We start from the raw sequence: 21,694 nt of genomic DNA, 5'->3' as shown, positions 1-21,694 counted from the left end.
AGAGTCACAGCATGTAGGGATGGACATTTCCTATTGGTCTTTGGTTGGCCTGCTGGCCAGACAGCCCCAATCTATAGCAGACCCTCCCAGTTATAGAGAGTAGTTTGGGGGCCAATATGGGCCATTTTCTTGGAGTTGTATTTAACAGAAGACCATAGGACTTGACATCTATAACTCTAAGAGGCCGTGCGGCCCAGCCTTCTCATTTTATAGATGAGAAAGCTTGGGCCCAGGGTCACACAGGAAACAAGCGCCAGAGGTGGGCTTTGACTCCATTGTCAAGGATTTTTCCATGATGCCAGGAGTCATAAGTCCAGAGTTTTGTTATTAACCCCATGACCAGCAGCAAAGCATGATTCCCTTCTCAATATCTATCTTTATCTGTAAAATGAGGGGATAGGGCTGGCTAGTCTCTGAGAACCTTTCTAGAGCCAAAATTCTGTGTTTCTCTATTTTAAAAGGACATGGTAGTGGTGATCCCATTGAGAATTCACCATAAGGGGACATGGTATGGAATACGCTAAAGGTTCCAGACTTACTCTCCTCTTTGTACAACATCAAGAACAAGTCAGTGTGGGTAAACAGATTAAGGACTATTGAGCCTTCCCTTCTAATTACAGCTGGGCCAGGGCCAGAATGACTGAGTCAAATCTCCCAATGCTTCTCTAGGGTCTGGTGAATTGGACATTGGCTTCTCTGCCAACCAGTGATTTGGAGACTTTGGCATACATGTCTCTTTGTTTTTTTTGTGGTTAATTCTCTCCAGCTGAATAATAATGGGGGCAATATTAGCTGCTCTTATCTCCATGGGAGGGAGCTGTATAAAATAATGCCCACAGGGTCATTCTGATTCATGAAAAAGACATGAATAAATTTCAGGCTAGATTGGAAGGAACTTGAGGGCAGGGACTGTTCCACTGTTGTCCTTGTATCGCTGGCACATGGATCTGGCTATTACAAGGTTGTCTATACCTGACACAATGCCTTCCACTTAGGCATTTAGGCCCTTAATGTAATACTTTTCAAACCAGACATCAGGGTCTTGTGACCTCAGACTGCCAAGACCCCTTCAGGTGCTGGTATGGCACCGAGAAGGCTATAGAAAGGGATTTCAAGGCCACAGCATCTCCTCTGTCCAGTTCTTTGGTGCCCACCATAGCTTAAGACCTCCATCAGTCTGCAGAACATCCCACTACATGAAACTCTTCCCAAGTGTGCAGAGAAGAGGGCTGTGTCCCCAGCCCCTTTTATACAGAGGAGGCACCTAAAATGCTTGTTGAGTAGAATAGGGTTGAAAAGAATATCCAGGAACACAATGTCCAGGCTCTCCCTAGGGAGAGCCAACCCAGTTGCCAAAATCCCTCCAGCTTTTCCTGCTCTGCCACGCACAGGTCTCCCTCCTGACAGCACAGTCAGCTCCGTAGCATGAAGGCCAGCTTAGAAATGCCAGTTCACAAGGCTGAGCTTGGGTAACCACAGTGGGCAAGAGAGCCTGGTGCCCTCCCCAGGATTTCTGGCAATAGATGATACCTTGCCAATGGCCCCTGTGTTGATCAGGTTAAGACCAAATCATGTACAACCCATCACTAGACTCTGACCTAGGCTGCGTCAGAATTCTGGCTCCAGGGGCTTCCACAGCGCACAGACCTCCCATTGCTCCCCCTGCTCCCCCCAGGAGAGCCCTATTCCCCCAGGCCTGTGGAAATCAGCTGAGTCTCCATCTACAAGATGAGAGCATCCTCCCACCTGCAGGCCAGAGAAGGGATCTATAAATGCCCTGCATCGGTACAGTGTCTAACCCAGCATAGGTACTCACTAAATATCCGCTGATTGGTTAATTGTCCTCCTTTCTGAATCTATCACTTCACTCAAAGGGCTGATGTGGGGGGAATTCCCAGTGCTGGGACAACAAGTCCAGACTGTCGGCCAGCAGGCAGGGCAACCCTTCTGAGGCTGAACCAACAGGTGTGCCGTCGAGGAGGGGCCCCCTTCATAGCTGGCCCGCCCCGGTTCCTTCACTCTGTAAGAATTAGGGATGGCCCCTCCAATTCTGTCCAGCTCAGAGGTGCTAAGATTCTAGGCTTTTAGGACACTTCCTAGAGGAGCTCCAAATCATGGGGGAAATGTTGGGAGCTGGAAACCCTGATGACCTGCATAGCCTTGCGCAAATCCCTCTCCTTTCAGGGACTCAGTCTGCTCATCTGTAAGAGAAGGGGATTGGTCTGGACAATTTCTGAGGCCTGTTGTGATTCTAGAGCCATGATTTTATGACTTGGGTTTAAGTCGGAGGTGAATTATGTGACCTTGGATAAATCACCTCCTTTACCAAAGGAGGGGGCTGGGTGAGATGGCTTCATCTGGTTTCCTGTGATGCATTTTGGACATTGATGGGATGAAGAGCTGCTCCTGCCCCCCTGCCCAGTGCTGAGAAGCTGCTGCAGTGTACTGGAAGTCCTGGATGCCAGTGTTCCCTATGACACACATTGACTGGGCAACCCCCACTGAGTTACTCAGTCCCTCTGGTCGAGGCAACTCTTGGATGATCTTCTGTCTCAAAGAAACCAGCATGGGCAAAGGGTATCACACCTTCCCCACCCCCCAACCACAGTGTTCTCCATATCAACAGATCTCAGCATTCCAACAGGGCCCAGCACAGTGTCACACCCACAGCAAATGAGTGAGGGATACCTGTTAGTGGATTATAGTAAACTGGGGTTACTCACTTTGACTGGCCTCTAGTTCCAAGTCTTCTTGTGGTTAACTGCGGGAACTGCTGTCTTATAATCTGAAAGTCAAGACATCAAGCGGTCAGCCATCGGAAAATGGAGAAAGTGTGCTTATGCATGTATACACGCATATGTATGTGTGCAGATATGTGTATATTGTATATGTATATACACACATACAGTGATACCTGTAATGCTTTGTGTACATTGTGTATATATAGAGATGCATGTGCTTATGTTTGTAGGTACATATTAATATGTATAAGCTATATACATGTGTGCCCATACGTGTTTGTCTATGTAAACACACGTGTGCACACACAAGTTATGTGCATGTACATATATGCACACTGGTGTGTGTTTATGTACATGTGCATGTGTGTGAATGTATGCATATGTACTCTAGGCAGAACTCTAGGCAGCTAAGGCTGTAGTTCTCAAATTTTTTGCCCTCAAGACCCATTTGGAGTTTTAAAAATTTCCTGTGGATGCCCCTCCCAAAGAGCTTTTGTTTGTGTGGGTTATCTCTAGCAATATTTACCCTATTAGAAATTGAAACATCTTATGACTGTTATGAAAATAGTTTTGACCTTGTGGATCACACTTTGTGAAGTGCATTCCAGAGTAGGTGAGTTGGCAAAGGAAATTTCCTCACTGACAGCTGCCTACACCAATGAATTCCTAGGTGCAGGCCAAAAAACAGAGGAGAGAGGCAGGAGGGGCATGTCCAGAACTATGCCCAAAGACAAATCTGGCAGCAGTGCAAAGGATGGATTTCAGGAGAAGAGCCTGGACATGGGAAGACCCAGTGGAGGTTCCAGCCCAAGTCTAGACAAGTCACTCAGGGGGTGGTGGTGGGAAAAGAGAGGAAGGGAACGTGGGAAAGAACATAATGCCTTGTTGGATTCTACCTGGGACCCACTCCCTCCCTGAGACGCCAATATCTATTTTCACCAATGGTAGCTGTAGAAAGAGACCAGTAAAAATTAAGGAGGGGTAGATCAAGTGGGTATGAGGTGGTGTCTCCAAGAAGTATCAGTGCATCCCTGGGGAGCACCTCTGAGAGGGTTACTTAGTGAGCATCCCTGACGAAGGAGGTTAGCCAATCAAAACCACCTCTGGTGCTGGTGACCTGATCTGGCCATTTGTAACAGCAGAAGGATCAGAGATTATTATTGAAGGAAAGAAGGAAGAAAAATTAATCAAGAACCAGAAGAGCTGCCAGCATAGCCTCCTTCCTCCCAAAGCTACTTGTAGTCTTGCACCTGGGGAGCTAAAGTTAGAAGCCAGAAGTCTAAGACGCTGCCAGGAGTCCATGGAATTCCAGGCAGCTTCTCTGGAGGTCTGGGTCTCCTGCTCATACCTCCTCACCTTCTCTGTTCTCTGGGACACCTCCTGTTTCCCTTCTCTTTCCCCAGCTGAATTTCTGCTACTATCCTTTCCTTGGGCTGCTCCTCAAGGCCTGGCTCAGACACTTACTGGCCATGGGACCTTGGGCAGAGCAGAGGGTCATGGGATTGATAGAAGGTCGAGACCTTGGAGAGCTTCTGGTTCAAATCTCTCATTTTATGAAAAAGGGCACCTGAGGAGTGGAGACTTTCAGTGACTTGCCCCAAACCTACAAAGGTAGTAATTAGCACTATTGATTAACATTAAGTGCTATTAATTAGTAATATTGAATATTAAGTACTAATATTAATATAAAGTACTATTAACCAATCATATTGGTTTATAATTAGCAATATTCCATACTAGTAATTAGTAATACTAAGTATGATTAATTGGTAGTTAGTAGTACTTAATTAGCAATTAGTAGCAGTGAGTAGTTTTAAGACCAGCATGTGATCCCAGGTCTTCAGCTTTCACTGTCATCTCTCTTTCCACTCGCCTACGCTGCACCTGACCATTCTGAACCTCACTTTCCTCATCTAAAAAATAGAGCTAATAAGATTTGCATGACCTACTTGACAGAGTTGTCCTAAGTAAAGAGCTTCGTAAACCTTAAAACATTACAGAAAGTGGGAGCTGTCGCTATGATCCCTTCCCTTGAACATAGGTCTTATTCCTCAAGAGAAAACAGCATATTGAAACTCGCTGCCTTCAAAGCTGGTGATCAATCAAAAGATCCACAAGCATTTAGGTGCCTCTCATGTGCCGGGCACCAGGACCTGCTAAGATGCTGAGATGGTGTAAGGAGTGGGAAGGAGGGACAGAGACAGGGGTGCCCAGGTGTAGGTGGTGAAGTGGATAGAGCACTGTGCCTGGGGTCAGGAAGACCTGAGTTCAAATCTGGTCTCACACAATTACCAGATGTGTGGTCCTGGGCAAGTCACTTCATCCTGTTTGCCTCAATTTCCCCATCTGTAAAATGAACTGGGGAAGGAAATGGCAAACCACTCCCAGTATCTCTGTCAAGAAAACTCCACAATGGGGTCATGAAGAGTCAGAAACAACAGTGCAACAACAGCAAATCCACTGAGGAAAGGTCTCCAGGGCACTGGGCCAGTCCTCTCTGGAGTATGATGGGAAGTCATGAACAAGAAGAACACAAGATGACGTTGAGGATAGGTTGTGAGATGCACTTTTGGACGGAGGGCATACCCAATAAATGAGCTCATACTTCAAGAAAGTATGGAAACATATGCAGAGGACCTTGGGAAAACCACTTCATCTCCATGGGCCTCAATTTTCTCATCAGTAAAATGAAGTTGGACTGGATGATGTCTAAGGTCCCTTCCAGATCTAGGTTTATGATCTCAGCTAATGTCCCTCCAAACTCAAAGTCTATTTTAGGAGTTTATGAGTTATCCCAGTCTTCAGGAACAGTATAGCCATGTCTTAGCCTAGGGCAAGTCATTTCCCTCCTCAATCTCCTCATCTGCAAAAGAAGGGGGTTGGATGAGTATTCCATGTCTAAATGGATGGTCTTGTGGCCATAAAGTAAGAATAAGGGATCAAATGCTGAATGGGTGGGGTCCAGATTAATGGGGTGCTACTGTATATGGAAATAAACAATATTATACAACACATACATACATCACACCAACACCAACAATGTCCTTTGAGGTGTTGAAGGCTATTAAGACATGGATATCTGTCCTGAAGGCTGAAGGATAACTCACAGGCTCACAGACTTTGCTTTGAGATCACAAACCCAGAGTTGAAAGGGACCTCAGGCACCATCTGGTGAATCAGTCCATGGAATGAGACACTCTACTTGCCAGAACATTTGTACTTAGGCATTATGAGAAAGGTAGAGTTGTAGGCAGAGGTTTGGGGTTCAAATCTTGCCCCTGAAATTTACTAACCGTGTGATCTGTGGTAAGTCACTGCCACAGTGTGGGCCACGAATTCCTCATCCGTAAAATGAGGGGAGTTGGAATAGATCGTCTCTGAGGTCCCTTTCAGCTCTTGACTTAGGGTCTTATGGGGTTTGTGACCATTAAGAGAAAAGAAAAGAAACCTCAGAAGAGAGCTAATTTTAAATAATTCCAAAGTCAGGAAGTTTGTCCTTTACAGTTGGGGGAAGGGAGGGAAAAGGCCATCTGTATTAAATTCTGCCCCCATGGAGGTCAAGACTTTTCCACTCAGAGCAAAAGAGAGAGCTGTGTCCCAGTAAGCACCTCCTCCTTCAAGTGGTGACCAAAAAGAAAAGGAGTGGGGGGTGGGCGACAGAAAATGGAATTTATTTTCCATGTAGTTATTAATAAGTGCTTGTCATGGGCCTGCAAACCACCAGTGATTTCCTGTCCTCTCTCTGGCTCACAAACTTTCCTCTGGTTCCGAAAGCCCATGGTGGCTTGGTTTCGGATCCCCAAACACAGCGGTGTCATTCCAGAAGTGAGGGCCAAACTCAGCAAACAGCTCAGCGCCTTTGTGGGGCTGGGAGAGTCCAGCCTCGCAGTTTGATAAATGAGCAGACAGCTAGGCAGTTCCCCCTTTCTTGTTTTGTGTGGGCTCAATGAAGCCTGTCTAAAGAACACCACATGCTGTCCCAGCAACTGATCTAACATTCCCCAACATCTCAGCCTTCCAAATTCCCTTTAATTACACGTTAATCCCACCCCTCTCCCTTTCAGCCTCTAGTGACAGGGCTGGGGGCTCTGCAGGGCTGTGGGAAAAATAGGATCTAGGAGCCGAGGCTATTGGAAGGGAAGGGGGCAGGGAGGGAGGGGCTGCTGCTCCTGCTCTACCATCCTAGACTCAGCTGGCTTGGCTGTCTTCTCTGAATTGAGAGAATTGGCATCGGGAGCCTGCCTCGATTCAGTCCAGAAGAACTAAATGCTTTTGCAAAGTGAGCCTCGTGATTTCTTTCCCCCAACAAACACATTAACGTTTATACATCCACATGAGCTTTGTCCCTGAAAGTGGTTCCCTCAGAAGACTGTCCACCAACTCCATGGTGCTATCACTGTTCCTTCCTCAAAACATTTCCAGAACGGCCTCTGGAGCTCATTTAGAAACCATGCAAGAAAGCCAGTCTTCTTAGAATATATCTCTGAGGAGATAAGGGCCATCTTGCTCCTGTCTTTGTATCTATGGGATCTGGAATCATATCTGGCATACAGTAGGTATTTAATAATAATGGATTCTTTGAGAGTCCATACTTTGCAGACACCTATCTGTATCTATAGATTTCCTTATATACTATGAGCTCTCTTGAGGGAAGAGACCTTTTGGGGGATTTTTGAGTCCCCAGGCTGACTGACTCTCGAAGGATGATGAGATTTCCCAATGATGGGGTTCCTGGGGGCCGGACGAGGGAGTCTGTTCCAAGGACTGCTTTGCAGGGCCAAGCAGAAGGAGACAAATCCCCTCCTCCAATCCTCTGATATTTGTGAGGTCACCTCCCTCCCAAATGGAATCTCTAGCTTAATCATCAAAATTATTCACTTTATTTGCATGACTTTGAGCCATTTCAAAAAAAGTTGATTTAGGGCAAAATGTTGCCACCAGTGAGGAGATTCAAAGGGAAGCATCTCTGACTGAAGATAGTTCCTAAAAAGGATCTTGGACCTGTGGCTGGAAGAGACTTCAAAGGCTCTCTGGTCTAATCTCTTCATTTTACAGGTGAGGAAAATGAAGCCCAAAAGGGAAAAATGATATAGGATCATGGAATCCAGAGTTGAAAGTTGAAGACCTCAGAGGTCATCTAGCCCAAACCCCTCATTTTTTAGAGGAACAAAGTGAGGCCCAGAGAGGGAAAGGATATGCCAAAGGTCCCAATGTAGCCAAGCTAGGTTCTCTGATCCCAAACCCAGTGTTTTCCCCGTTACACCACACTGAGTTGCCCAATTAAAGTCAGCCCTATTGGCCTAGGTCTCCAGCTTTCCAGCAGGATGCTTCTGGAGAGAACCATGACCATTTGGAAAATGGAGCTCTGACTCACTTGTTTAAAAGTCCTGTCCCATCACTTGGGAGGTATTCTTTGCATTTTAAGTATCTCATAGAGAGGGAAAACAAAGTGCTTTCAAGGACATAAAAAGCATCTCTGCTAGCATTTTCCTCTGATGTGTGTGTTAATATGGGGAGGCGTGTGTGTGTCCAGTATGATGGTAGACCTGGGTTTTCCAAGGCAGTGATGGCATATGGTCTGGCCAGACCCCACCATCCTGGAGAGGCTTTTTGGTATTGGCCCAAAGGACCACCACAGAAGTATGGAGTTTTTTTTGGCCACAGTATGTCATGAAGAGCTTGATCTAAGAGGGAGAGGGTCTGGGAGCCAAGTTAGTGGAGACAGGACCCCCACCACTGAAATAGATGCTTGTTGCTAAAGAATGGAGGGGAAGGCAGTGACAGAAAGGGGTTAGGTTTGTATCCCAAAGATGTAGGTGTGAATCCTGACCCTCCCTGAGCCACAGTTTCCTCATCTGTAAAATGAGAGGTTTGAATTAAATGATCTCTGAGATCCCTGACAGCTCTGAACCTCTGATCTTGTGACCTCCCTGAGTCTCAGTTTCCCCATGTGTAAAATTTGGGGGTGGACTAGATGACCTCCAAGGCCCCTTTCAGCTCTGTGTTTATGATTCTAAGTAAGAATATGAAAAGAAAAATAATTATATCCTAGAACTGGGCTCTTTACAAACCATATGCTGCAGAGGTTTGGAGAGTTTTTCAAAAATACAAGGCACAAAACATAGCATTTTTTTCCTCCTTTTTACAAATGATTAGGACAACAGAAAGACAAACGATGGTGACAAGGCGTTTACACGTTGGAGCCCAAACATTGAACAAATCTCATATACTAGACTTATCATGTTCATTCTGGCAACATCCCCAGCCTTGCCTTTCAGAAAGAGGAAAAAAGCAATTAAGTCTGGTGCCACCTGGCACTGGGCCAAGTCTATCTCGGGCCATATATGGCTTGCTTATCAAATCTGCAGACAGGAAGCAGGGAGAGATAGCGCACCCCCTGGATGACGGAGTCAGGACCTCGGCAGACCGCAGCATCGGACCCAGATGAACAAGAGGAAATGGACTGGGACTCATTGAAAGGCTTGCTTGTTGGTTCAAAAAATCAGCCGCCCAAGTACAAGGTGGAGGGAGGTCGGGACAAGTCATCCACCTGGGATGGACCACCAACTCAAAACCGGTCCACAGTGGAGCGTGGCTGCCAGGAGAGATGACTCCGTCAGAGGATGAAGAGAGGCTGATTTCCAGGACGAGGGAAGTTACAGCCCCCATATGCAGCCCTGGTCAGGCCACATCTGGAGCATCTGGGGAAGGAGAAACTCCAGAAGTGGGCAGCTTGTCTGGTAACGAGACTGGAGAAGGGCAAGGGTCCTTGGGGGTCAGAAAGCACCACGTGCAGAAGAGAGGACTTCAGGGGGCGTGATCATCATCATTATCATCCATATTTGAAGGGTTGTGTGTAGAAGAAGCTAGGTGGAGCTGCAGAGGATAGAACACCAGACCTGGAGTCAGGAGGATCTGAGTTCAAATCCAGCCTCTGCTTGCCTCAGTTTCCTCATCGGAAAAATGAGCTGAAGAAGGAAATGGCAAACCACTCCAGGATCTTTGCCAAGAAAATCCTAAATGGGGTCATAGAGAGTCAGATACAACTGGAATAACAACAACTATAGAAGAGGGTAATTAGACTTGTCAGGGTGGCCCCCGAGGGCAGAACCAGGAACAGAGAGTGGAAATTGTAAAGAGGTGGATGTGGACAAGGTGTCAGGGGAAAATTTCTTCCTAGTGAGAGCTGTCCCCAGGTGGAAGTCCTGGGCATATGCCTCAGGATCACCCCCATAGATGTGTACCAAGACATTAGGGGGTCCTGAGTCAAGGGGGGGCTCTTGAGGTGATTTCGTATGTATGTTTTGTAATGTGTAGTTTCCCCCTAAAAGAAAATAAGCTCCTTGAGAGGAGGGACTGCTTCCTCAGCACAGTGTCTGGCAGATAGTAACAAATGCTTTTTTTTCTTTTAGTAATTCATCCATTCCTTTGTTCAAAGTGCCTTCTCTGAACTAGGCAGTGAATTCACCACAAGACCCTCTTATGCAGACTAAGAAGGCTGGGATAGACTCCTGGCAAACCAAGCCAACAAATGTTTATTCAGCAGGGGCTAGGGAAATAAAGCTGAAGGCATGAGAATTCACGGAATCAGAGGATCCCAAAGTTACGAGGGAATCTGCCCAATTATGTAGCTCTCCCTTCTCCTTTTCACTCCCCACCTCACAGGAATCATACCCTTCTCTAACCTATTGGGTAAGTGGTGAGTTATATCATTTGGAAGTAGAGAGAAATAACACATGCCCAGAAAAGTGCTTGAACACCTCTAGTTACAGGGAGCTCACTACCTAGTAAAGCAACCTATTCCATTTTTAGGCAGCACTGATATTGGAGGAGGGGACCTTTTGTTCCCCTTTAACTTCTGTTCATTGGAACCAGCTTCTTGTCTTGAGTCCAGAGGAACAATTCTGATCCCAAGGATCCCGGGATCAGGAACTTCAAGCTAGATGGGATCTCTGAGTCGACATCATGCAAATGCCTCTTATTACAAATGAGGAAACTAAGGCTTAAGGAGATGAAAAGACTTGCCCAAGGTCACACATCAGAGATGATAGTCTGACTGTCCTTCAAAGCCTGCTTAACATGATTACTTTCACATATTTAAAACCAGGGATAGTGCCGGGGAAGACCACTGAACATAACTAGTGGAATATGAGAGACCTGCAGAGAAGATGGAAGGTAGCTTTAAAGAGGCAGGCATTGGCACCTGGGGCCTGGGAAAGGCCTCCTGCGAAAGACAGAACTTGAGCTGAGAACTGAAGAAAGTCAGGGATCCTGCCAAGTGAAGATGAGGAAAGGATGCTTCCCAGGCAGGGAGTATGGTCAATGAAAATGCATAGAGATGAGAGAAGGAGGGTCCTCTTTGAGAAATGACAAGCAGGCCAGTATGGTTGGAATATAGGGTGTGTAGAGGGGAATCTTGTGAAAGAAGACTGGAAAGGTGGAGGCCCCCGGGAGCCACTGGAGGTTACTGAATGGGAGGCATTGTGGAGGGAGGTGTTGTGATCAGAGCTTTCCTTCCTTTTGGCAGCCCTTCTGGGATCCCTGGAGAGGAAGGATAGCCTTTTCTCAATCTCAAAACCGTCTGTTAGGAAAGAAGCTGGCTTGTAGTCCTGGCCCTGCCACTAAACAGCTGTGTGAACACTGGAGAATTCCTTCTCCTCTCCCTAGGTCTCAGTTTCCTTATCTGTAAAATGAAGGCATTAAACCAGATGGTCTCCCAATCCCAAGATCAGTAATAGGGGTATTATTCCTGTTTTTACAAATAGAGAAACTGAGGCAGAGAAAGTTGAAATGACTTGGATATGGTCACCAAGTACTTTATTCCCCAGAAATATTTGTATTCCCCAGACATAAATAGTATCTGCCCTGGCTCCCCGCTTCTGTATTTGCTGTCTCCTTTATGAGGGGATCTTTGGGGGCAGGGCTTATCTCTGATTTTGTACTTGTATCCCCAGCATTTAGCTTAGAGTAAATGCTTAATGGCTGATTTTTCACGCTTTCATTCATGGGATTTTTTCCTCATTCATAATATCAGAGATGAATATGAACCCACGTCTCTTCTCTCCAAGTACCCTCCCCTTCCCGTGATGCCTCGCTGCTTTTGATCCAAGGTGACTATGATTCTCCAAGGGTCTAGCTGGTGTGTCCTGGGAGTTTCATTTAGGCACCGTCTCAATAACAAACCACTTCTACTTGAATTTGCCATGAATGCCATTCCTGGCATTGTCACAAAGCATAAAGGTGAACCTTGAGCTGGAAGAGTAAGATTATCCATTACAATTGTATTTTCTGTTCATCTGAATCATCTGATCATCCAGAAGTTTCCAGTATCCCAGAGGAGAAAAAAATGCCTTTTAGGATTAATTGCTAAAGTTAAATACAAGTTAAACACAAATCTTGGTTTGTTTGTTTGTTTGTTTTTATGTAGAAAGAAAGGGCTTTCATGTGATGCTAAGAATATCAGGCTGCGCAGATTTTTAGCTCATGCAAACCCAGATTCCTAAAGCATAGATCTCCCTATGTTACTCTCCAGCTCAAGAAAGTCTGATGGCTCCCTCTAGCCTCAAGGATCAAACCCAAGTGCCTCTTTGGGGGCATTTAAACCCCTTTAAAACCTAGAATTGGGATCTAGAAGACCCAAGTTCAAATTCTGTGCCAGAAACTTACTAGCTGCGTGGGCCTATCAAAGTTACTAAAAAAAACCAAAAAACAAAAACCTCTCTGTGCCTCAGTTTCCTCATCTGTAAAAAGACAGGGTTGGGCTCACTGACTTCTACAGGCCCTTCCTGATCCAGTCCAAGGGTCCTGAGGATGTCAGAGGTCCTCTGTTGGCCTAGTGCAGGCATTAGAGTTACTTTTCCAGTTGGAGTTGAGTTTAGGCAAAGATCTCGCCTGATCAAGCCAGGATCAAATAACTACAAGGAAAAAACAAAACAGTGGCTAGGATTTAGACAGCACCTGAAGGCTTGCAATTATCTCCTTTGAATTATCTCCTTTGATACAATAACACTGTGATGGAGGCACCATGATCTTCCCCATTTTACCAATGAAGAAACAGGCTGAGAGTGATTAAGTGAAAAAAGAGTACGTCTCTGTACCAACAGTTGGCCAGCCCCAGGAGTCTAGAACATTTCCTCATGATTCGAGCCTCCATCATCCATTGAGAGCTGGAAGGACCTCTGAGGGTGCCCACTCCAAACCCCTCATGTTACTGAGGCCCAAAGAACAGCAAATGACAGATAGCAGAGCAGGATTTGAACCTGGGTCTCTGCTCCAAACTCAGCATTCTCTACCACAAATTCTGTCTTACTGAACAAATAATTTACCACCACTCTCCCTTGAACAGCTGCATGAAAAGCAGAAGCAAGTCATTCCAATGTTCTTCAGCAAACTCAAAACCTGAGTCCTAAGTTTCAGAATTCTTATCAGTTTGCTTGCAGTGATGGCAGCAGGGTGGCACCAGAATGGATAGAGGCTAGCCTGGACTGAGTTCAAATTCCACCTCAGATACTAACTAATACTGGTTATTTATAAGGAGTAAAGTAGAAGCTAGATGGTACTGAGAAAAAAACACTGAGACCTGAAGCCAGGGAGACTTGAGTTCAAATTCAGCCACAGACTTTTACTAGCTATATGACCCTGGGCAAGTCACTTAATTTCATTTGCCTCATATATAAAATGGGGATAATAATACATAGACATATGCATACCTATACATACATACACACACACACATATATATAGCGCTAACCATATAAAGGTCATTATTTAGAGTCAAAGATGGTTTCTAGGTTGAGAAGGAAAGAGATATCCTCAAAAGAAATATGGAAGTTACATAATGGATATAATATTTTTGTGTTATGATAACATCAGCTATTATTAGCAATATTCTTCTTATTAATCTATATTAATAGTATTAACATTCTTATTAACTCCATAAAGCCCCATAAAGCCAGGGTTTCATGTCTATTCATTTCTTCCTATCAATGATCTCTCAAGTTTGCTATAAAAAACTATCCCAGTCCAATTTTTTTCTCTAAAACTTAAGAAAAAATGGCACTCCAGAGTTAAAAGTTCACAGATGAATCATAAAGCCACAAAGATCTTCTCAAAGGGAGTCTGTCCATCATTATTCCAGAAGGCTTCCCGGAACAACTAAGCCCTTTCTCTGAAGGATATGACAGCTGCATAGATAAATGGCGCTGGGAGTTTGATTCAACAGACTGTGTTTGGAAACTCTGTCAGCACCTTCTGTATTCTGCTCTTGAAAAGCCGGCTGAATTTCCAGGGCATCCTTGAGTATTGGCAAAAACTTCCACCTAGAGCTCTGCATTTGTTCAAGGCAGCTGGGGGTTATTGGAAAGAGCACTGGGACCAGTCTTAGATGCTCTGGCTTGGCATTTTCCACTTACCTGCTGCAAATGAGGCAACATGGGGTAGTGGATGGAGCGTTGACTTTGAAGTTAGTAAGACCATAGGTTCAAGTCTTGCCTCCAAGACATGCTTGTCCCTAATATATCCTTAACCCTCAGGGATTGCATCTCTGTCACTGTACCTGGAGGGGCATATCAAATTATTCCCCCAAATCCCCACTCCTCATTCTGTTCACCTTTCAATCAAAGTCCCCATCCTTGGCTACAGCTCCTCCATTAGAATGTCAGTCAGCCAGTAAAAAGCATTTATTAAGCACTTACTAAATTTTAGGACTAGTAGAAGAATGTCAGCTCCTTGAAGGCATAGATTCTTTTTATATCACCAGTACCTAGCATAGTGCCTAGCATACAGCTGGTGTTTAATAAATGTTTGCTGATTGAATGAATGCTTTTTAAAATATGTATCCCTAATACTTAGCACAATGTTGGGCACATATTAAGTACTGAATACATGCTTTTTTCATTAATTAGTTAATTCATCCATGTATTCAGGACCCCAAACAATGCTAATTTGCATTGGTATAGAGCAAAAGTTCCCAAAATTACTTGGTCTACCACCCCCATTTCAAAGAAAAAATTACTTAGTGCTCTCTTGGAAATCTACTTTCTTAAATCTTTTTTAAAAAATTTGTATCATTTCAAAAATATATAAAATACATTTTTTAAAAATGATACATCTTTAATAATTTATCGTAAATTTGTGACTTCTTTCATTGAAATTTTGATTATGCAGTATTGCAGAGTGTAACATTTATAGTATCATGTTGTAAATAAGTCATTACACACACATATTCCTGCCTATGCATGCTGGTCTTCGAGATGACGCTCAACATGCTTGCCTGCCGACACTTGCTTGTTAAGACCTGTCAGCAGACTTCACCACTAATGGGTTATAACTTGCATTCTGTGTGTTTATTTGGGAAATCATGACTTTAACTCTGTTACACAACAGATGAAACATGTACAAATGGTTTTTTAAAATTTTATTATCTTCTCTTTTCCTCTTACGCTGCCACCACCCTCTTATTTTTATTCAATGTCCCCTAATTGTACCTGAGGCTACTACCACCACCCCCATCATTCCAGTGCCCCTCCCAAGGGGTGGCACTGTCCACTTTGGGAACCTCTGCAAGATAATTCCCTATAGTCATGAAATCATGTGTCTTGACCCTCTCTACCCCTACTCCTGTGGAGTCAAGCTCATATAGAAATGGGGATACTAAACCATACATAAGGATCTCCGTGAGCTGCCCCATCCCTTAGAAAACTCCCTATTAACATTATCTTTGGCATATTGTATTTTTCTTTATTTTGTTAAGTACTTCCCAGTTATATTTTAATCTAGTTGGGGGCACTCAGATGCACCCTGCAATGGGGCCAATGACACCTCTGATCACTGCAACAGCCTCCTGATCAGTGTCCTTGCCTCTAGCCTCTTCCTTCTTCACCACACCTAACACACATCTACACCAAGGCCAAGATGTTTGGAGCAGGAACGGAAAATACACTGAACTCTTAAGAGGCAGGAGACCTGGGTTCTAATCCCAATCCCTCACTTCTTGACTCTTTGACCTTGGTCACTGACCCTCAGTTTTTTCTCATCTGTATAATAAATGGGGAGGACTAGATAATTTTCAAGGGCCTTTCCAACTCAAAATCCAATGATTCCATGACTTGTAATTCTCTCTCTAATCAACAGTTGATGCTTCCTCCAATTAATTGGAAAAGATCAAGAACTGTCAATTAATCAGGGCTAACTAATAAATGTGGAGAAAAAATAGCAATTTCTCCAATATTTCCCAAGAAAACCCCAAATGGAGTCACAAGGAGTTAGGCATGACCCAAATGGCTGAATAACAACAACATAGCCAGGATTTAGAGTCGAAGAACCTGCGTTCAAATCCAGCTTTGCTACTTATTCTGTTGCCTTGGCAAGCCCTTTTCTATCCCCGGGGCTCAGTTTTCTCATCAGTAAATGAGGGTTTTGTACTTGATGGCCTCTAAGGTCCCTTCCAGCTGAGAATTCTCTGACTATCATGGACATTGTCTAGATATTCCTCCCACAGAGGTTCTCCTCATTATGAGGCCTCTTTATGAATGGGTGGAGAAAGGTGGGAAGCCCTGAATTATCAAAGCCTAGACTGAAGAGCCAAAGCTCCAGAAGTTTCCCTCAATCTAGAAAAGCTTCCCATAAGAATCCAATGATGGACACTGGACCATCTAGGACCATCTAGGACCACTAGGACCAGCCTAGCTTAGTTCAGAGAGGCCATCACCAGAAAGGTTGAAGGGGTTGGATTTTTCTGTAAAGCTCATCTCCTAAATAGTAGAGTGGCTGTGACCTACACTGGGTGATAGATTCCTACCCATGTGGAAGGATTGGAGAATCCTCAAGTGCTGAAATACCTAAATGTTTATTCATCAAATTTGTAAATGAGGCTTTAAAGCAATTCCTTTGTAATCCAATATATTTTATTTTATACATTAAAAATATGATTCAGAGAGGGGTTCCCCCAACTGCCTGCCAAAGGGTTCTAGTGCACAAAAACAGGTGAAGAGTCCCTGCTTTAAAGAACAATTCTGATAATTTCCCTTAGGCTGTCTACTAGAATGTTCAGTAAGAATCCTTCTCTCTAAAAGAAATGAGTTACTTCAATAATATTGACCTAAAAGATTGACTGGCCAGCAATCAGGCTTCTAGCCCCCTCATAAGTGGCACCGAGAGGCATCAGTTCTAAAACCTAACTCTAGGAGTGGCATAAGGGGAAGATGGCATTTTTCCAGTTGTGCTGATGATGGCTGCAGGTCTGGGAGTACCACAAGGTCTGAAAAATATAAGCTAAACATCCCCCACTGGCAATTTACAGAAGTGTGATGGGGTTAGTCAGGATTCTATGCATTGCAAACAAGCAATCATGAAAATAAAATGATAATCAAAGATATATTTAGAGAAAAATATAATAAAAAAAAAGATAGGCTAATCAATAGAGTAAAGGACAACAGACAAGACAGCCTGCGTGTGCTGTTGATAACCACGCAATGTTAAAAGGACATGAGGAAGGTACCCAGGGCATAGGCTAGACCCCTGTGATAAATTTATTGGAGGGTATGGGCAAGTTACTTAGAATGAACAGGTGTTGAGGAGTGATGTGCATTGTTGGGGGGTATTCCCAAATTCACGAGATCCATTGGGAAGAGGGAGTATTGACATCTAAAGACTCTGAGCTATGAAACCAACCAGGTTCCCATTTACTAGTTAGTGATCTAACATGAACCTTCAATAGCCACCATTGGCTTCCCATAGAGTGAAAGGTTACCATAAAACACACACACACACACGCACACACACACACACACGTGTTGTTGTCAGGTTTTTAGACTCACCTTCCCGAAGCTGGCAGCATTAACAGGTTGGGTGTCATTTTTCTCGCAGAAATCCAAGTAGTGCATGTAGAGTGCACTCCTCGGAATGCACACGCCTTCTGCAATCTCATAATTCTCCTCCAGCCTGGAGAGACAATGCCAAACCAGTCCATGAAGTATCAAGAGATTGGTTACTATTTGTTGACAATCCATCAAACTAGAACAGAGGAAAGAGCTCTGGCTCTGGAGTCAGACAATGTAGGTTTCAGTCTCATCTTTGATTCTTGTTACCTTTGCGACCTTGGGCAGGTGATTTTCCCTACTTGACCAAATGAGGGGATTAAACTAGGTGGCCTCAAAGGTGCCTTTCAGCTCTAAATGGTCTATGGAAAGAAAAACAAGAATTGGACAGGATAAGATGGTGAGGAGGGGAATCCACTGAAATATCATAAATGTGAGCAGTTGTCTAGTTCTACCCCTTTGTTTCCTTTTGATGGTTATAGGCTATTGAACAGGGGAGTAATTGATGGCAAAGTGTGATGGCTCTGGAAGAGCTGTGCAATGTGCCCTGGCAGGGTGTAAGCACTTGTAAACTAGCTATCAGTGCTCTAGGCAGGCAATGGTGTGTGCTTGCATTAGCATAGGGGTAGTAGAAAAAGAAAAGAGGGGAATCTGAAAGATATTATGAAGCCATGGGGACAAGATCTGCTACAAGGGATAAAGGTGAGGTAGAACCAAAGGTGGCCCTGATGTTTCAAATACTTATTTTGGACAATTGGATAAAGGTTTTTTAAAAGCACCAGTCTGACAAAGTTACTCCACCACCTCTTCCAGTTCCTTAGGGAGCTTATGTGACTCCCTATGACCTCTGAGATAAAAGACAAACTTCTCAGCTTTGGCATTTCATACCCTGCACCATCTGGCTCCAGCCTGCCTTTCCTCACTTGTGGAGTATTGCTGTCTATACTGGCCTATTGGCTGTCCCTTTTCACATGACAGGCCATGCATGCCCCATCTCTTTCAAACTTTCCACTTAGCCCAGAATGCACATCCTCCTCACTTTCTAAAATATCTCATCTTCCTTCAAGACTCAGTTCATGTGTTCTATCCTTTGAGGAGACTTTTTTGGTTCCCCAGGGTTGTGAGCGCTCACTCCCATTCCTCAAATGAACTTGTATGTACTTATCTCTTTACATTTCATATTTTTCCCCAGTAGAATATAAACCCCTTGGGGGCAGAGAAGTGGCTTGTTTTGGTTTAGTTTTTATATCCTCAATGTCCAGAACAATCAGTCCCTGGTGAGTAATTGATGTTTGTTGAATTAATGAATCAATTTACAACCTGGACAGAATGGAAGCTCTTTGGAGGCAGGAACTGTTTGGGTCCTGTCTTTGAATCCTCCAGCACAGCACAGAGTATGTGCCTAATAAATGTTTGTTGAAGGATGAATTGAGGGCTGTTGATTGAGTGAGCAATTAGGAAGCTTTTACAATAATGTTATAATAATTTTGTCTTGGTACCACAGCACTTTACACAGGATAGAAACTTAATTGGTGCTTGAATTGGAATTAAATTTCAATTGACTTTTCAACTCAGCTGTACCACTTGGTTTCACATTTACCTGTCTAATACACTTGGATTTCTAATTTGGGGACTGCACTTTTTTTAGGGACAGGATGTACTAGTATGATTTTCTTTCTTTATTGATTCAGATCATCCCCTACCATGCCTTTGGGACAGAAAATCCATATGCATACATAATTTAAAAGATTTATTTATATAACTGGTGAAAGTTAGCTGCATTTATTGAGCATCTGCTATGTCAAAGCATGGTGCTGGGCACTATGGAAGATACAAAACCAAGCAGCATACCATCCTTATATTTTCACAACTAGCTTACATTTCTATAAATACTTCCCAAAATGAACCTACAAAAAAGGCAATACAATAATTATTGTGCTTACTTTCAATAGGAAGCAAGTAAGGCTGGGAGGGGTTAAGTGACTTATCCAGAGTCACACAGCGAAGGAGGTTTTTGGAGCTAGACTCTGACTCCAGGCTTTCTTTCCATGGCCTCTCACAGTCTCTCTGATCTTATAAGGGAACTAAAGAAGTTCAGTTCAACAAGTATGTAAGTGCCCACCAAGGGGAGCATAGATTTTAGAGAAGGAGGAGATCTCAGATGATCTAGAACTTCTGCACTTACAGAAGAGAAGGTTGAGACCCTCAAATTCAATCCTTTCAATGAGTTACTCAGAGAGAAGTAAGTGGTCTATCTACTGGGGATGTGCAAATGAAATAGTCCTTGCCCTAAGGGAGCTTACATTCTCATATCAAGCATAGGTATAGATACTAAATTGATAAAAGAAAAGTGAAATAGATAGAAAAACAGATAAAGGAAATGAGTATCCTCCTTGCCAAGGCCAGATGTCAGGATGAAAGTCAGAACAACTCTAGGAGTTGGACAGTTAAAGAAAGAATCCATTACAAAAGAAACATTAAGCACCTTCTACATGCCCCACAGGTGCTGTCGGTGTTGGGGATATGAGACAAAAATGAAGTCTAACATCTCTCTGTAATCTACTTAAAACAGAGAGGAGAAACCACTGATCCCACGAAATATTATTCTACCAACATCTTCTCAAAGAATTTTAAATGATCACATCTATTTGTTGACCCTGATCCTGGCATCTGGTTGTAAAACAAGCCCCTAGGACTCACAAGGAAAGGTTAAATTACATTATTTTCATTATCCCTGCCAGGAGCAGCAACCTCTTGTTATCAGATCTGGGCAATTGGTTTGCAGACACTGAGCTAATTAAGGAGTTACCTGTAAAAGCCTGATTCCTCCCCAATAACTAAATTTCTATGTGTGTTTTGTCCCTCTGACAGGCTCGGCTTCCATTGGAGTCATTTGGGTGATTTATGGCCATTTTAATAAGCTCCATGGACAAATGAATGCAATTGATGTGTAAGGAAAACATCTCTCCTTTGTCAGTTTCCAGAGGAATATTATCGCGGCATCTTTCCCCTAAATTCGTAGGTCTTCAACAAAACCTCTTTTCAAAGCCCGGAGAGTCTGCTTGTGTCCCCTTGTCACTAATTGGGACGTCAGCTCCCCTGGCAGAATGAAAAGCTGTTAATTATTTCTCTTCATATCTGACGAAATTTCGCCCTTTTCTCCGGTCTTTCAGAGGCGATCATTAGCCTGACATAGTGAACAAAGCCACATTAGGACCTCAACTTTTTAATGATTAAAAAAGAAAAATCCCCCTACTTGGTCCATTTTCCTATCTTCTATTTAACAACTTTATCATATTTGAATTTGGCCTCATCCTATTATGGAAAGATAATAAGGCTGTTGGTCTGCTGGCTAACAGAGACCATTCATTCTCCAGAGGCTGCATTTTTAAAACCACACTGAAGGTAGAGACCGTAACAGGCTAGACTTGTCTGTACCAATATTTGCAATAACAAAAGTCATAATATGGAGGGTACGTTTTCTCCATTTTAGTCTTAAGCCTGTGCCTTCCTGAATGCACTTAAGTCCATATTTAGCGGGATAATGGAAAAGGTTCTACATGGGGAAAAGACCTGGATGCCAATTCTAGTTCAGACCAAGTCCTGTGAGCCAGTTTTCTTTTCCATAAATGGGGGTGATGTGTGTCCTCGTTACTTAAGGGGTCTGTAAGAGAAGTTTCTTATAAACCTTAGCAGGGGTGGAGAACTTGCAGCCCTGAGGCCACATGTAGCCCTCTAGATCCTCAAGTATGGCCCTTTGACTGAATGAAAGTTCCCCACCCTTGCCTTAAGAGAGGATGATGTAGTGGAGATGAAACCCCAGTCTTAAAGTCAGGAAGACCTGGCTTTAGGTCTTGACTCTCACATGGCCAAGTTACTTAACCTCTTAGATCCTCAGTCTCCTTATCCGCAAAATGGAAATAATAATCTTGTAGTGAGACATAGGCTGGTATTGTAGATAGAAAACTGTCCTCAAAGCCTGAAAGACCTGGATTCAGGTCTCATTTCTGACACATGCTGTCTGTTTCAGATAATTCTCTAAAATTCTAAGTGACAAATAAGAAGCAGGTCTATATAGAGAGAGGGAGCTTTCCCATGCCAATGAAACCAGAGATCCGCCTCCCCCAAAATGGTCAG

The 21,694-nt window shown here is 43.8% G+C and overlaps 1 protein-coding gene across 6 annotated transcripts in view; it reads right to left on the bottom strand.

Moving 5' to 3' along the window:
• RFX4 (regulatory factor X4) overlaps positions 1-21,694 on the bottom strand; it is a 128,220-nt gene that overhangs the window by 50,257 nt on the left and 56,269 nt on the right. For all 6 annotated transcript variants that reach the window (XM_072655823.1, XM_072655821.1, XM_072655822.1 and 3 more), the window contains 2 exons: positions 17,558-17,681; positions 2,724-2,785 (listed from right to left, as the gene is read on the bottom strand). In XM_072655823.1, coding sequence (XP_072511924.1) covers positions 2,724-2,785; positions 17,558-17,681 — 186 coding nt within the window. The remainder of the gene's footprint in view (positions 1-2,723; positions 2,786-17,557; positions 17,682-21,694) is intronic.

Source organism: Notamacropus eugenii, chromosome 3 (assembly GCF_028372415.1).
Source record: "Notamacropus eugenii isolate mMacEug1 chromosome 3, mMacEug1.pri_v2, whole genome shotgun sequence".
Lineage (NCBI taxonomy): Eukaryota > Metazoa > Chordata > Mammalia > Diprotodontia > Macropodidae > Notamacropus > Notamacropus eugenii.
This window is presented reverse-complemented; position numbering and strand designations above follow the sequence as displayed.